This window comes from Petaurus breviceps, unplaced genomic scaffold (genome assembly GCF_028583685.1).
Source record: "Petaurus breviceps papuanus isolate PSGF00001 unplaced genomic scaffold, PetGlider_PUasm1.0 187, whole genome shotgun sequence".
Classification (NCBI taxonomy): Eukaryota; Metazoa; Chordata; class Mammalia; order Diprotodontia; family Petauridae; genus Petaurus; species Petaurus breviceps.
This window is the reverse complement of record NW_027185799.1, coordinates 335,657-351,263: the sequence shown is the minus strand read 5'-3', so window position 1 is coordinate 351,263 and position 15,607 is coordinate 335,657. Positions and strand designations below refer to the sequence as shown.

The window sequence follows — 15,607 nt, the reverse complement described above, 5'->3', positions numbered from 1 at the left end:
GGAAAGGTTCTGAATGTTAGCAAGTTTTTCCTGATATCAGACCAAAACCTGCTCATCTGTTACTTCTACTTGTGGCTCCTACTTCTGCCCTCTGAGGCCAAATTGAACAAGGTGAATCTCTCCTACAACCGCCCTTCAGGCACTTGAAGACAGCTACTATGTTCTCCCTAATTCTTTTTATCCAAGGGAAGTGTCCCTGTTCCTTCAAATGATCTACATGTGGCATAATCTAAGGCCTTGCAACAATTTTGAAGGCCCTCCTCTCCTTACTGTCTTTCCTAAAATGTATTCATATCCTCCAGCATACTATTGTTTCTTATCTTTGTATCCCTAGCATCAAGCATGTTATCCTACCTGTAGCTGATTTCATTGAATGAAATGAATGATTAAAGGTCAGCTGCAAGAGAAAGCAATGGATGTACCAGGAAACCATTTTCAAAGTAGAGATCTATGAAAAGAGATTTGAGAAGATATGTCTTTTGAATCATAATTAAGTTAATTCCAAAGAAATAACTTCCCTTACAAATATGATAACTAATGTGACAAGTATGAGATGACTTATGTCAGCTTCCCTGTCAGAGATAATTTGAGGACTATACTAGAATTGCATAGGTCTTTCCAGGAAAACCTCTCTAGATTCAATTCCATCTGATGATAATGATGTTGGTGAAGCTGGTTCTCATTCTAGAGTTCTTTACGCTATTCTATAATGCTTTACAGAGCACTCTCCTCACAATAACCCAATGAAATAGATAGAAAGTGAAGACAATTTAAGAAAAATCATGACAAATTGATAAAGAAAAATGTTTTTGTTAACCTAGAAACAAGATCTCAGAAATACTGAATATCATTTCTTGTACTTGGAACTTGATAAGCAGACCCAGACAAGGATTTTGTTTTGATGGCAGAAAACACACTTTTGAAGAATGTAAGAAATGCTTTCAATTTATCCTTTAGCAATCTAAGAAAATTTACTGCAGAACTGATTTGATATGGAATCAACTAATTTTGCTGGATTACTTTTTTGGGGGATGGTATTAGATTTTCAAATAAAGTAAACGACACTGGAAAACTTTTCACAGGAAATCTATTCTCTATGCAGCAACCCAGTTCCTAAATATTACCTTTAACCTGAAGCTTACAGAGCAATAATAATATTACATTTCTCTAGCATTTTAGGATCTACAAAAAAACTCTTGTCTGACAAAAACCTTAAGAGTTGAAGTAGCGCAAATATTACTGTCCCCATTTTAACTGCAAGGAGACTGAGGCTAAGAAAGGTTATATAACATGCCCAAGGCTCCAGTGGAAGGTCTGAAAGCCATGTCTGCTGACAACAAATCTAGGATTTTCCACCACATTCTATCAACTCCTTGTAATAACCCATTTATATAGGCTTTTTAAAGGTTTGTAAAACATGTTTTGCGTTGGGTTTTTATATATTTTTGGAATATCACCTTAAAAATTCAGATGTCTAATAATCTTGAATAATTACTTTTTTCCTCCACAGTCTGGGAAGCATACTTTTGGCTTTTCAATAGTTTATTTACTGAAGCAGAAACCCATTTTTTAGCTTTTTGGGTCCAGATTATAGTCATTAAGCTAGGGATGATAGCAATAGTGAGGCTCTGTTTGGCTAGCATAGCAAATGCTAAAGGTTTACCCAGAAACCAGCTAGAATTCAAGTGCCTAAAGAAAATACTGCAGAATCAAAACTACATGTCCAGTAGCTTGCTGAGGCTGCATCCATTTTTCTGGATGGAATTAAATCATAGTATTTAGACATGGAAGGGACCTTAGAGGTCATCTAATCCAATTTCCTCATTGTACAGAGGAAGAAACTGAAATCCAAAGCGGCTGAGTCAGTCTCAGAACGGCGGTAAATGGTAGAATCAGGATTCAAACCCAGGTTCTCTGACTCTGAATCCGGTGTTCTTCTTCATACTGCAGATAATAGAAAAGCCAGAAAAAAGCAAGGAAAATGAAACAGCAACTCCTAGAGTCTAGTGACTAAAGAATCAATACCATAACAGAGCCAGCATCAAATTTCAAGAACAGCTGAAGTTACAGGACAAAGTCTCCAGGCCTGGAATTTCCTAAAAAAATTTAATTTGATAAATATCTATTACATGCTTACTATATGTAAAGAACACATTGTAGGGACTAAGGATACAAAAAAAAATAGTCCCTGCCTTCAAGGACTTTAAAGTCTACTGGAGAGATATAGGCTAGATTCAGAAAAGTAAGTAACAAAAGTCATTTCAAGAGGAAGCAAGCACTAACAACTGAAGAAGGTTTTGAGTGAGAGGTGGAAGCCAGGGAGTCTACAAGGTAGAAATAAGGAGTAAGTATAGCCTAGAAAAGAAGGACCACTTGTGCCAAGGAATAGAGGTGGAGATGGATTGTTATGTCCAGGCATCAGCTAATAGACTACTTCAAATGAAAGAGAGAGTTATGTGAAGGAGAATGACATGAAGTAAGACTAGATAGATGGGTGAGAGTCAGATCAAAGAAGTCTTTAAATACCAGGATGAGGCATTTTTATCCCAGAGGCAAGAGACAGACATTGAAGATTTTTGAGTAAGAGAGTTATGTAGTTAGATTTATGTTTTAGGAATAAGCATTATGGTCAGCTGTGTGGACCAATTTGAAAACAACTGCAACAACTTAGGTTAGATGGGATGAGGGCCTGAACTAAGTTAGCGGTTGTATGAGTTGAGAGAAGGGGATGAATGTGAGATATGCTAATGGAGGAAGTATGGTTAAGACTTAGTAGCTGACTGGCCCAGGGAACTGGGGGAGAGGAAAGAGTCAAGAATGACTTCAAGGTTATGAAGAGGGATGACTAGAAGGAAGGTGGTGCCCTCAATAGAAACAGAAAGGATAGGTTTTTGGGGAAATAGAATGAGTTTTGTTTGGGGCATATTTAGTTTGAAATGCCTATAGGAGATACTCAGCAGTTAGTTGATAATGTTGTATGGAATTCAGGAGACAGATTAGGTTTGATAATCATCTGCACAGAGATGATAATTAAGCCCATACTAGCTGATCACTGAAGGAAAGCCTATTGGGAGGGAAGGGAAGAGAACCTAGGACAATGAAATGCAGCTAGTACCACTGAAGTTCAAGTGGAAGTGTCAGCAGCTAGGAGAGAAATCATTCAGAGTTCATGATACTCACCTCCAACTTCTTCCTTTGTTCTCCACCAGCCTCAGAGACAGGACTATTTGGCACTGTTGTCTGCATAAGGAAACACTCTTTGCAAACACGACTCTGACGACTATTGTCTGCCTTGAATTCTGAGCACTTCCCACAAATCACCTGCATTAAAGTGATGACATATTAGTCTTTACCCATTACTGAAAGGGAAATTGTTTTGTTAGAAATGTTGAATATAAAGAGATGAGAAAGAAAAAAACCTTAAAGATCATAGAAAGGAATAATATTGAGTAATATATGTTCTCTGAAGGCAATAAAAGTTTTTTCTATGTCAGTACATATTCATTAACCAATATGAACTGCAGTCAGCATGTCAGAGAAATAAAGATATCTTTTTGAAGGCTTATGCTTACAGTTAAAATGTGAAACCAGTTTGATTTGGTGGGCACCATTTAAAAAATCTATCTACTGCCTACTTCCCTGCCTTAGTAAAAAGTAACCTTCTTGGGGACAATCAAAATGCTCAAAGAGGAAATAGAGAGAAGGCCTTTGTGTCTCTGTCCCCTGCATCTTTCCTAACCAGGTTATGTGCTTTCCCCAAACCCAACACTTCTTTTAAAAGATCTGGGATAATGGAGAAAAGGTATAAATCTTGATGCCCCTTGGCTAGTGCAAGAGACAGATGATTTTCAGTGGAGTCCCACTGACCTTCTTGAAGGGGGTAAGTCACTAGTTATTCCTAGAATTGGGAGAGGGGTGGGAAGAGAAGGGGGGAAAAGTCAGGCTTCCAGGCAATGTACAAATTAGAACTGGAAGGTATTGTAAGCTAAGGGACCCTGGGGAAACATCAATTTAAAGTTGGAAGGAACCCTTAGAAGTTATCTAGTCTGGAAGTGTCAATATAACTGGGAAATGTTTAACAAAGTAAATAAAAATTCGATGCAATATGGATAATGTTACTTTGTGGTTTTCTAAGTAAACATGTATTCAGCAGGGATATGTTTCTATTTGACTGTGATTTCACTGATCTAGTCTAACCCTCTCATTTTATAGGTGAAGAAGCTAAGGTCCAATAAGGGATATGACTTCCCAAGTTACAAAGGTAGAAAGTGACAGAGCCAGGATTTGAACCTAGATACTTTGACTCCAATTACAATATCCTTTGTATTGAAATACTTTACCTTTCCAAGTATAATGGGAAGGTATAAGCATGGATTATGTCTGCCTAGAATAACAGGATACATTAACAGAACCATTTCAGGCTCTAATAAGGGAGGGTCCCTATCCTCTATACTTCCCTCAAATTGTGGTCAGCCTCCAAACTAGGAACAGGACTACCTTGGAACATGTGGGGAGTGATAATAATTTACATTTATATAGTGCTTTACAGCTGACAGAGTGTTTGGGGATGTGATTAATTCATGTGAAGTGAACTTCTTTGCACAAAAGAAGAAATGGGAACAAAAGCTGGATTCTCTTTAATTGGCCTTGACTGTGAACAAGTCGGGATATAGACTCTATGACTGGGTCGGAGATAATGTCCTGACTACCCAGGGAAGAAACAAAGGATAAGTCTAAAGCAAGCTGGGTATGCTCTCTTGGCATGTTCTGAGCATGTTAAGAAGACAGAGGGAATTGCACAGAGGGTTAGTGACAGAGCACTCTCTTTTTTCCTCACTAATTTACTGACCCCACCATTGGATGTGAAATCAGTATATGTACTTTTGAATCTTAATCTGCTCCTTTTTGCTTTATGGCCTTGGGCAAGGCCCTTCTCTTCTCTGGGCCTCAGTTTCCTCATATGCCAAATGAAGGAGTTGGATTGGAGGATCTTTAAGGTCTTTTCCAGTTCTATGATTCTAAGTAGACTATCTTGATCAAGGTATGAAAGTATTCTCTTCTTGTCCCGAACAAGTTTTTACCCATCATATCCCACATAACAGGGTCCTCATCTGTTATCTCTTCCACATTTACATGAGATGTTATCTCTTCCACTCTTACAAGATCTCTACTTACCTCTTCCCTGTCTTTGAAAGAAGGGAAGCGGCTGGTGTATGTGAGGATTGGCACCAAATTCATGCATAATTTGCAGGTTGAGTTGTCCCCCCAAATGCTTCTTCTCAGTAGGTGTTTGGACAGTGGTATTTAATTGTCTTATACTAGACCATTGTATGTTTTCCTAGCATAGACACTGTAACTAAATATCTGCATTACTGGTCAAGTCTAGAGAAGCAACATGAGTCAAGGCCTTAATGAGTTGGTCTCTATCTTTCAGATTCAGACTGCTTAGCGGCACTGTGATTTCTAACCATACACCCAAGATATAAGTAAAACACTCCTTTCAAGAATCTTTTCTTTTTTAAGCACTAAAAGTCCTCCTCAGGAGGTATACAGGCATATATATATATATATATATATATATATATATAATACACATATAATGTCATTAATAGTTCTTTGAAAACATGTTAGGTGAAACAACACTTCTGGGTGAAATTAGTTAACAGAATTGAATGGAGCAATCTGGTACATCCTCAGTAAAATGAGCAGAGGGCAGGAAAGTTAGACACTACCTTGGTAGAGTCAGGAAGAAAACAAAACTGGATAGGAGTATGGGAATAGGAGAAGCCTCATAGAGATGGCGCTGTGCAGGCAAAGGAACTTAAGTAAGACACAGAATTCATTTAGTCTTAGGTGATTGGTCTATTACCATTACAGTAGAGGTTCAGATACTGTGGTAGTTTGGTCATATTATAGCAATGCTGTTCCTTATGTAACAAAATGATACTAGTTGGGAGTAATGTTATCCAGGATGTGCTTATAAAAAGATCTTCCTTGGGACTTGAAAGCATTTTGGTGTCAAAAGTCCTTGCTTTTATTAAGCTCTCTTGGAGGTAAGTCACTTATCACCTATTCATATTTAATCAAGGTGTATGAATATTCATTCATATTCCCTTTGCTGTGAAAGCCCTTGCTAGCAGTTAGTTTGCCATTTTTTCTTTTTTTTTTCCTTGTTTTTTTGGAGGGGGGAGGGCAGGGCAATTGGCATTAAGTGACTTGCCCAAGGTCATATGGCTGGTAAGCATTAAGTGTCTGAGGTGGGATTTGAACTCAAGTCCTCCTGACTTCAGGGCCGGTGCTCTATTCACCATCTAGCCACCCCATTTTCCTTCTTTTCCAAAAAGTAATTTTGAAAATATATTTAATAAGTAAATAAAAACTAAATAAGTGCATAAAATTTCAAATAAACCATAATAACAACTTATCCATTTTGTATTCATTTCTGATTGTTTTTTCTCTTCAGTACTCATGGTCATTGTAAATGTTATTCTAGTTCTGGTTTTTTTTGCTTTGCATTACTTTATACATCCTTCTACATTGATTTGATTCATTATAGTCCTTTTAAAAAAAAAGTTTTGAGAATATGGGAGACTTTGTTGAGTAGAGGAGGCCAGACTACTTCCGTCTCCTTATTGGAGGAGACAAACCAGCTTCTCCTACTGAAGACAGCACAGTACCCCACTGCCACCCAGTAGCTGAAACTCGAAGAAGCCTGGACTTGGCTCTTCTAAGAGTTTACCCAAGAATCAGACTTATCTACCTATCCAGCAAAGGCACAGCAACTTGTGAAAAGCCCAAGATGCCAACTGACCTGCCCAGTCCCCCCAGGAGCCACTGACCAGGGACTGCCCAGTCTAGCCCAGAAGCAGCAGAGCCACCAACTGACCTACTTGACCCAGCCCAACTGAGTGCACCAGGCAACTCCATGTGGAGTGAGGGACACAAGCCCCCCCAAACCCAACAATGATAACAGCAACAACAGCAATCTTTCTGTGAGCTCATCACTTAGGAGCATTTATCTATAAAGCTACACAAGGAAATGAATGTGAGAAACAGTAACAGAAGGCATCACAATAGTGCCATAAGAGAAGAGAGGGAAATCTCAGTGAGGAAACTTCCATCACCAATGCAGACTAACATCTATTCCACAACTTATCACTTTAGAGTTGCTGGGGGCACCATGAAGCAGTGATTTGCTTGAAGTCATAAAGTCAAGCTGAAGAAATTGAGGCTCAGAAAGATTAAACAAGTTGCCCCGAGATAAAAAAAAAAAGTTAAAAATATTCCATTACCATGATACAATGCAACACGTTTGTCTTGTATCCAGTCCTGGCCAAGTAAATTGTTTTCAATTTTTCCCTACTGGCATAGAGGATAAAGATCTGGCCTCAAAATCAGGAAGATCTGGGTTTAAATTCTGCTTCTGATACAGAACAGTTGTGTAATCACATTTAACCTCTCAGTGCTTTAGGCATCTGTCCAAGACAGGGGTTTTAACCTTTTTTTGTGCATGGATTCCTTTGGCCACCTGGAGAAACCTTTGGACCCCTTCTTAGAATAATGTTTGTGGTCTGTACTCATAACTAAAGGACATGGTTAAATTTCAGTTAGAGATTAGTGAAACTGAAGGATGTTATTTATTTATTTATTTTTAAAGCAATCGGGGTTAAGTAACTTGCTCAAGGTTACACGGCCAGGTGTTTCTGGGTGGGTGCTAAGTGTACTAAAACTAAGGTCATGCATTTCAGTCTCAGGACAAGGGACCATCAGTGTTTGCCTAGGAAAGGTTTCTTGTTCTCTGGTGGTAGTAATGAAATGAAAATAGGAAATGTGGCTTCATCCTAAAAAGGAGCCTAACGGAACCCATTTGTGCAGAGCTTTATCTGTGCTTGGGGCTAATTTATTGATTTGATTTGTTAGCCAATCTTCAAAATGGGATAACCTTTGTTGAATTCTAAATTGTTAATAACTTAATTCCAAACATGTTTTCTCAACAACATCTATTCTGTGGGGATGATTTTTTTGTTTTGTTTTAACATTAAACAATAATGTGACAGTCTGCCCTTGGGAGAAAAAAGATTTTAATGACTTGAAACTCATAAATAAAGATTAAAAATGTCCACTGCAAAGTAATAAAAGCTAATCTATATCTGGAGAACAGCATATGCATTAGGGAAAGCTGAAATCTGGACCTGTGCCCAGTTTAGCCTTTATGTACTTGGGGCATTCAGCTGAAACTGAAGAAGTGCTTGTGCCCATCAGAGAGCTTATCTTAAGATTTCTTTGCTCCAGATTCAATCTATTTTATGTCCTAGGACAATTTCCTTTCTAGGTCCCAAAACATTAATTTCCCCTGTCTCTCTCCCTTGGGCCTCTACAAAATAATAATAACTAACATTTCCATAGCACTTTAAGGTTTGCATGTAAATATATGTAAAGTCCTTTACATATACTGACTCATGTTATCCTAACAAAAATCCCCATGCAGGAAGTACTCCCAGTACCATTACCACCCTTTCAGAAGTAAAGAAACAGATTCAGAGGCCATAAATGCCAGTCACAAAGCTGGTCCACATTGGAGATAGATTTACAACCTACCCTCCATGTTCAGCCCCTTCTGTACTTGGCCTAGTTTACTTCTCAAACAAGTTATCTTCATTGGAACTCTAGCCCTAAGGCTGAGCTATCTTGACTGGAGACTAAGAGAATGAGAACATGCTCACCTAGCTACTACGCCTAACTGGCCCCAGACCAAACTCTGCTTCATTTCATATTCCACACAGCTGTTCACCTTCCCTAAATCCCAACTTCAGCCCTCCCAGAATCTCAGCATTAGTGCTTTCTCATTGTAATGGACACTTTTTTTCTCAAAGCAAGAAAGTTGACCTGGGGGGAAAATAATGAAGGCAAATATAGAAATAACTCGAGTCTGGTTTCTGCTTATGAATCTTTCCTTCAATTCTGGACGTTTATACCTAGGCCTAAAAAGAAAGGATGAAAGCTTAAAAGGAAATGAAAATCTTATAGCCATGTCTTTGTCAGTCCACATAGGCCCCTAGGAAGTTTCATGGGGCACTGAGACATTAAGTGACTTGCTAAGGGTCACACAATTAGTATGTGCTAGAGATAAAATTTGAACCTAGGTCTTCCTAACTGTGACTAGCTCTTTCTTCACTATATCATCTTGCTTTTCAATGTACACATAATATAATATAATTACTTGCACATTTATACACAGATATATATCTATATACATATATAGTATATAGTTTGTATACATAAAAACCACTTTAAAGTTTACAAAGCACTTTATAGACAAGTGGTAGCATAGTACAGGAGATAGATAGACTTGTAGTCCTGCTTCAAATACATAACAGCAATATGAATTTGGGCAAGTTTCTCTAAGCCTCAGATTCCATCTTTACAATGATAATAATAACTCTAGGTTTGTCATGAACTTCAATAAGACATTGTATATAAAATTCAAATAGGGCCTTAGACACTTCCTGTGTGACCCTGGGCAAGTCACTTAACCACTGTCTGCCTCTGTTTCCTCAACTGTAAAATAGTGATAATAACAGCTCCTACCTCACAAGGTTTTTGTGAGGATAACATAAGTTAATATTTGTAAAGCATTTTGCAAATCTTAAAGCACTATAACAATGCTAGCTATAAATATTATATTTATATTTCAACCACAGCAACTTCAAAAATGAAGTAAATACACTAACTTTCTCTATAATGAGATATAAACATAGAGATAGAGCTATATAAGTGGCAGCTGTACACACAGATTTAGAGAGAGCTACAAGTGAAGTCACAGACATTGCCATGGACAAAGCTGGAGAGAGATCACCAAACATAACTTATAGACCAAAGTACTTACAGCCCCACACTGTTTGCAGTGGTGCCGTCTTTTCGTAATTGAGTTAAAGGTTTCGTTGCAGCTTTTGCAAGTTTGCTTCTCTTTGTCTCTTCTATTTTTAGAAGATTTTCGGGAGTCAAGCTGAAATTGAGACAAACAATTCAATAAGTCTATGAGTCAAACACTGTCTAATGCATCCTGTTACAGAATTCAATTACCCTGGTAGCATTTTTCTTCTGGTTGCTTTCTTCCCCAAGACTGACCACATATGAAAAACAGGGACCTGGTACACAGACTTTGGGGTGAGGAAGTACCCATGCAATTCTGAGATAATAGTTTATTAGGCCTGGCAATGCATGGGTATTCACAAGCAGACACACATACACACAAATATCAGGATAGGCATTGACTCAGAGAAGCAACATCAAAAGGTGGGAGAGGAAAAATGGTGGCTTTGACTAATGGGTATAAAAAAAAAGTCCTGAGGCTTAGATAGCTATGTACACTCAACCATGGATAGTCCACAAACCAAGGCAAGGGTGCAGAGAGGAGGGAGAATGCCACTCCCTCTTTCATCTTCCCTCTCACCCCTATTTGTGACATTCTCCCCCTTTAAAGTTCCCCTAAATCTTTATTATAATTGTATATTACCTGTATACATATATAAGGGGAAGGTAGGACTCTGATTTCTTCTAGATGCTTTTTCTCAGTCCTGTCCCTCCTACTTAAGAGATCACTGGCATTTGCAATCTGAAGATGGCAGAATGTTCTCATGTATATGTATGCATATGTGTGTATATACATACACATACATGTGTATACACACATATACATATACACACACAGAAGAAGTAACAACTACCAAGCAAAAGGAAATAAGGTCAACTTCACTCTCTTTCATTACAAACACACACAGGAGAGGGTGGCTAGCTGGCGCAGTGAATAGAGCACCGGCCCTAGAGTCAGAAGGACCTGAGTTCAAATTCGGCCTCACACACTTAAGACAAAAAACTAGCAGTGTGACTTTGGGCAAATCACTTAACCCTAACTGCCCTACCTTCCCCCCTCCAAAAAAACCAAACCAAACACACATAGGAACACAAGCAGATACAGAGATACACAGTCCCAGAGACAGACAGAGACATATACACAGAATCTCATACACAAACATATATGGTACTTTCACTTCTGTTTAAAAGGCAAATGCAAAGAAGGGCCCTAAAATAGCATAACAAATGAAAATTTTCCAATGTCTTGAACATGTAATTAATGACACTTTAACTTCCAAAGAGTTCTCAAACTTTCTGAAACTCTGCTATCAAAAGAAAAGCCCTGATGCCAGGAAATGAATTTCTCTCTCCCCCCTATCCCTCATCTCTACTTGTTGAAACCCTTCCCATCCTTCAAGGCCAGTTCAGGGACCACCTTGAAGCCTTCTAGGGTTCCCTCAGCTAAACCTGATCTCTCCACTCTCTAGCAGTAAGTATCTTGTTAGTTTCCTCTGTACCTGATATTCTTATTTGGCACATGGTTCTTCTACTAGAGCATAAGTGCCCTAAGGGCAGGAGCAGTCTTATTTTATCTTTATTTATCATCTTATTTGACCACAATACCCACTGTTAAGCACGTAGTAAGGACTTAATACGTATTTGCTAAACCAAATTGGAAAGATAGGTTCAAACAACAAAAAAAACCAAACTTAATATTAAAATATAAAGTGAATTCGACAAATATTTATTAAGTACCTAGTATGTGTAAGTCATTCTACCAGGCATTAGTGATACAAAGACAAATATGAGAAAGTTCCTTCTCTTAAAGGGTTTACATTTTATCAGGAGACACAACATCTAATTCAATTTAACAAACATTTATAAAGCACCTACTGTGCTTTATATTAGTGACTAAAGATACAAAGACACACAAAAAGCCACACTTGCCCTCATGAACTTTACATTACTACAAATGGTTGCTGGGCTTGGGCACAGCAGCAGTCTACCCAAACCTAGATCAGGAACTAGCAGAGTTCAGATTGGGGCAGAAAGGAAGAGTGAGGAGGGAGCAGACAGATGGCCTGGATCAGATCACTCTGAGAGCACTGAAAACTTTCAGGTTCCCAGTCTGTCCCTGAGATCCAAGAGTAACAAAAAATTCAATACTCCAAGAAAGCAACAACAGGACTGGTGCAGACTTCCCCTCCAGCCCTACCATCAGGTTGGAAGCCAAGAAACAGGCTGGGAGAACGGACAAACAAGAAAAGAAACCTCACCATAATGTGCTGTTATGGTGGCAAAGACGCTCAAGACACAAACACAAAAGAAAATAACTCCAAAACATCTACAAGGAATGCCTCACAGCTCAGGCATGAGTTCAAAGAGAATGTCTGAAAGAGATAAAGTCAAGAGTTTAAAAAGAATTTCAAAAAGTTTTTTATAAATAGTATGAGGGTGTTCAAGGGAAAAAAATGGATATCAGAATGGATTAAACAGGAGCCAGTGACTCCATGAGGTAACAAGAAATACTAAAACCAAATCAAAAGACTTGAAAAAAATAGAAGAAAACGTAAGATATCTCATAGTAAAAACAACTGACCTAGAAAACAGATTGAGGTGGAAAAAAATTAGAATTGTTAAGACCATTTGAATATCATGGCCAACAAAAAGAGCTTAGACATCATATTAAAATATTACAGGCATTGTGTTAAAGTGTTTTTTTTACAAACATTATCTCATTTTATCTTTACAACAACCCTGGGAGATAGGTACTATTATTATTCTACAGATGAGGAAACTGAGGCAAAAAAAGGTTAAGTGAGTTGTTCAGGTCATACAGCTAGTAAATGTCTGAAGCTAGATTTGAAATCAGGTCTAGCTAAGTCTGGGTCCTGTGCTCTATTCACTGCACCACCCAGCTACTTCATATGTTGTTCAGTCATGTGGGATTCTTCATGACCCCATTTGGGGTTTTCTTGGCAAAGATACTGGAGTGGTTTGCTATTTCTTTCTCTAGCTCATTAACAGGGTGAAGTGACTTGCCCAGGGTTACACAACCAGTTAGTGTCTGAGGAGAGATTTGAACTCAGAAAGATGAGTCTTCCAGACTGCAGGTCTGGCACTCTATCTATTGAGCCACCTAGCTGCCCTCACTTCATATGTATGTATTCCTAGCTTTCTTGATTAATAGTGAATGTACACTAGGGGTGGCTAGGTGGCACAGTGAATAGAACACGGGTTCTGGAGTCAGGAGGACCTGAGTTCAAATCTGGCCTCAGACACTTAACACAAAACTAGCTGTATGACCTCGGGCAAGTCACTTAACCCCAACTGCCCTGCCCTCCCCCCTCCAAAAAGCAAAAAAACTGCAAAAAACTAGTGAATGCACAGAACTTTTCTTTAGTATATTTTTATATTAACATATTTTTTTTGCCTTTTTAAGGGCAATTGGGGTTAAGTAATTTGCCCAAGGTTACACAGCTAGTGTTTTGTGTGTGTGTGTGTGGGTGTTAAGTGTCTGAGGAACCGAACTCAGGACCTCTTGACTCCGGGCCGGCACTTTACTCACTGCGCCACCTAGCCACCCCTGTATTAACATTTTCTAAGGAAAAAGTTAAATACACAGCAGGGAATGTTTTAAAAAATTACTCAACAAATATATATGCATATATACATGTACACCTATGTATCTTACATACACACAAATATAAACATGAACATACATATATGCGTGTGTGTATATATATGTATATATGTGTACACACACACACACTTGCTAACTACTAATGTTTTGCTTCCTTCTGGGTATTTAATTTTCTCCTTGGAAAATGTTAATAGAGGAAGTCTCTATTTACATTCATTGTTAATTTAGTGAACTAGGAAATTCAAATTAGAACCACTAGCACCACCTAGTGGTAGAATTACACCCCTTCAGGCAGAAACGGTACACTCGTTTCTCAGCATTTTTGTTCTGAACGTGGGGCATACCTTTAGAATAACATGGGTATAAAAGGAAAAGAATACATAGGTATGGAAGGAGGCAGCTTCACAGTACCCACTCACCTTGCTCTGCTACCATTATCTACAATCTCCATGGAGGGTTTGGCAAACACTTCAGCATACGGGATAACATGAAAACTTCTTGGGCTAAGAGCTAATGGACTCCAGACTAAGGGTATAGACTTTCTTCCACTCACACACGTTTTAAAAATGCAAGAATCCTCTTTTGAAAAGAGAACACTCATGGCTTGAGAACTTGCATAGGCCTTTTCAAGGCTGAGGGAGTGGCTCATTAGTCTTCTCTCCAAGTTGACACTGCTCCACTAAAGGTTGTTCCTTGAATTTTATCATTCAACCAGCTCCAAAGCCACTTATACCAGCTCCCAGGCCACATTACTCTATCTTGTTCACAAGAATATTATGAAAAGCTATCAAATACTTTGCCAATCCAAATAAGGCCAAATAGATCTGGCATTTCTTTTGCAATACCTGCAAGGAATTCAGTTACAGTAACCATGCCAAAAACCAAAAACTCAAAAAACAAAACAACCCACCAGACCAATATAATTTATTCCTAAACCATCCCTTTAATAATACATATTAGAATTTTATCAAGAATTAAGACAAGCTTAAATAAAAGACACACCTTTCCCCCCTTTTTTTGACAGTAAAGGATTCTATCTGTTCATCTCTAGCAATAAATCACAGAATATAAAGTCAGAAGGGACCTTATAGGTCAACAAGTACAACTCCCTCATTTTACAAAGTAAGCAACTAAAGAAGGCCCAGGAACATTAAGCATTTTGCTCAAGGTCACAGAATAGTAAGCAGCAGAGGCAGGATTCAAGCCTGGGTTTCCTTACTCTCAGTCTAATGCTTCTCCTCCATCATCAGTCCCGTGATGGTAGTCATTTGGCTTGACTGAGGGAGAAGTCACTACTTTCTAGGGTCATTCCTTCCACTTTTAGAGAGCTCCTAGTTCTGCCCTCTGGGACAATCAGATTAAATCTAATTCTTCTTTCACAGGACAGTGCCACTTGAGTACTTGTAAAGCTGGGATACTATCTATTCCTCTCTATTCAGCTGCTAGAGAATAGCCATCAACCCCTGGGGAGAAGTAACTTCCAAGAAATATCAGCCATGGGGGTGGCTAGGTGGCACAGTGAGTAGAGCACTGGCCCTGGAGTCAGGAGGACCTGAGTTCAAATTCAGCCTCAAACACTTAACACTTACTAGCCATGTGACCTTGGGCAAGTCACTTAACCCCAATTGCTCCTCCAAAAAGCAAAGGAAAAAAAATATCAGCAATGGAAATAAAGAGCCTGAAGACAGCATAGATGGGGATGAAGAAGCTGTTCACATTGCTACTCATTCTCTTTTGGCCCAGCTATGAAGAGGTAGCACCATCTACCGTTGCTATTTATTTTTCTGTTCAGTGGCAGACAACTCCATGGAGACAGAGTTACTCTGGCAACTGTTGTCCAAGGTATGGGCTTGAAAGGGTGGTGCAGATGAGGGGTTGGGAGTAAAGCAAAAAAAAAAAAAAAAGGGACACAGTCATTAGGTAACCCGTGACCAGATAAGCAATAGGAGCACTGTGATACAGTTGTGAGACCAAGACAAAGTTTGGTCAATAAAGGTCCTCTGGGAAGTGGTGGGCTGATATAGAATGGGTCATCTTCCTTGGGTATCAGAGGAAGTGGCAGCTGATACAGAATGGGTCATCTTCCTTGGGTATCAGAGGAAGTGGCGG

At 38.8% G+C, this 15,607-nt stretch overlaps 1 protein-coding gene across 2 annotated transcripts in view; it reads right to left on the bottom strand.

The window, feature by feature from the left end:
* The window catches only part of FGD3 (FYVE, RhoGEF and PH domain containing 3), a 189,054-nt gene that overhangs the window by 7,287 nt on the left and 166,160 nt on the right, over nucleotides 1–15,607 (bottom strand). For both annotated transcript variants that reach the window (XM_069090583.1, XM_069090584.1), the window contains 2 exons: nucleotides 9,887–10,006; nucleotides 3,181–3,321 (listed from right to left, as the gene is read on the bottom strand). In XM_069090583.1, coding sequence (XP_068946684.1) covers nucleotides 3,181–3,321; nucleotides 9,887–10,006 — 261 coding nt within the window. The remainder of the gene's footprint in view (nucleotides 1–3,180; nucleotides 3,322–9,886; nucleotides 10,007–15,607) is intronic.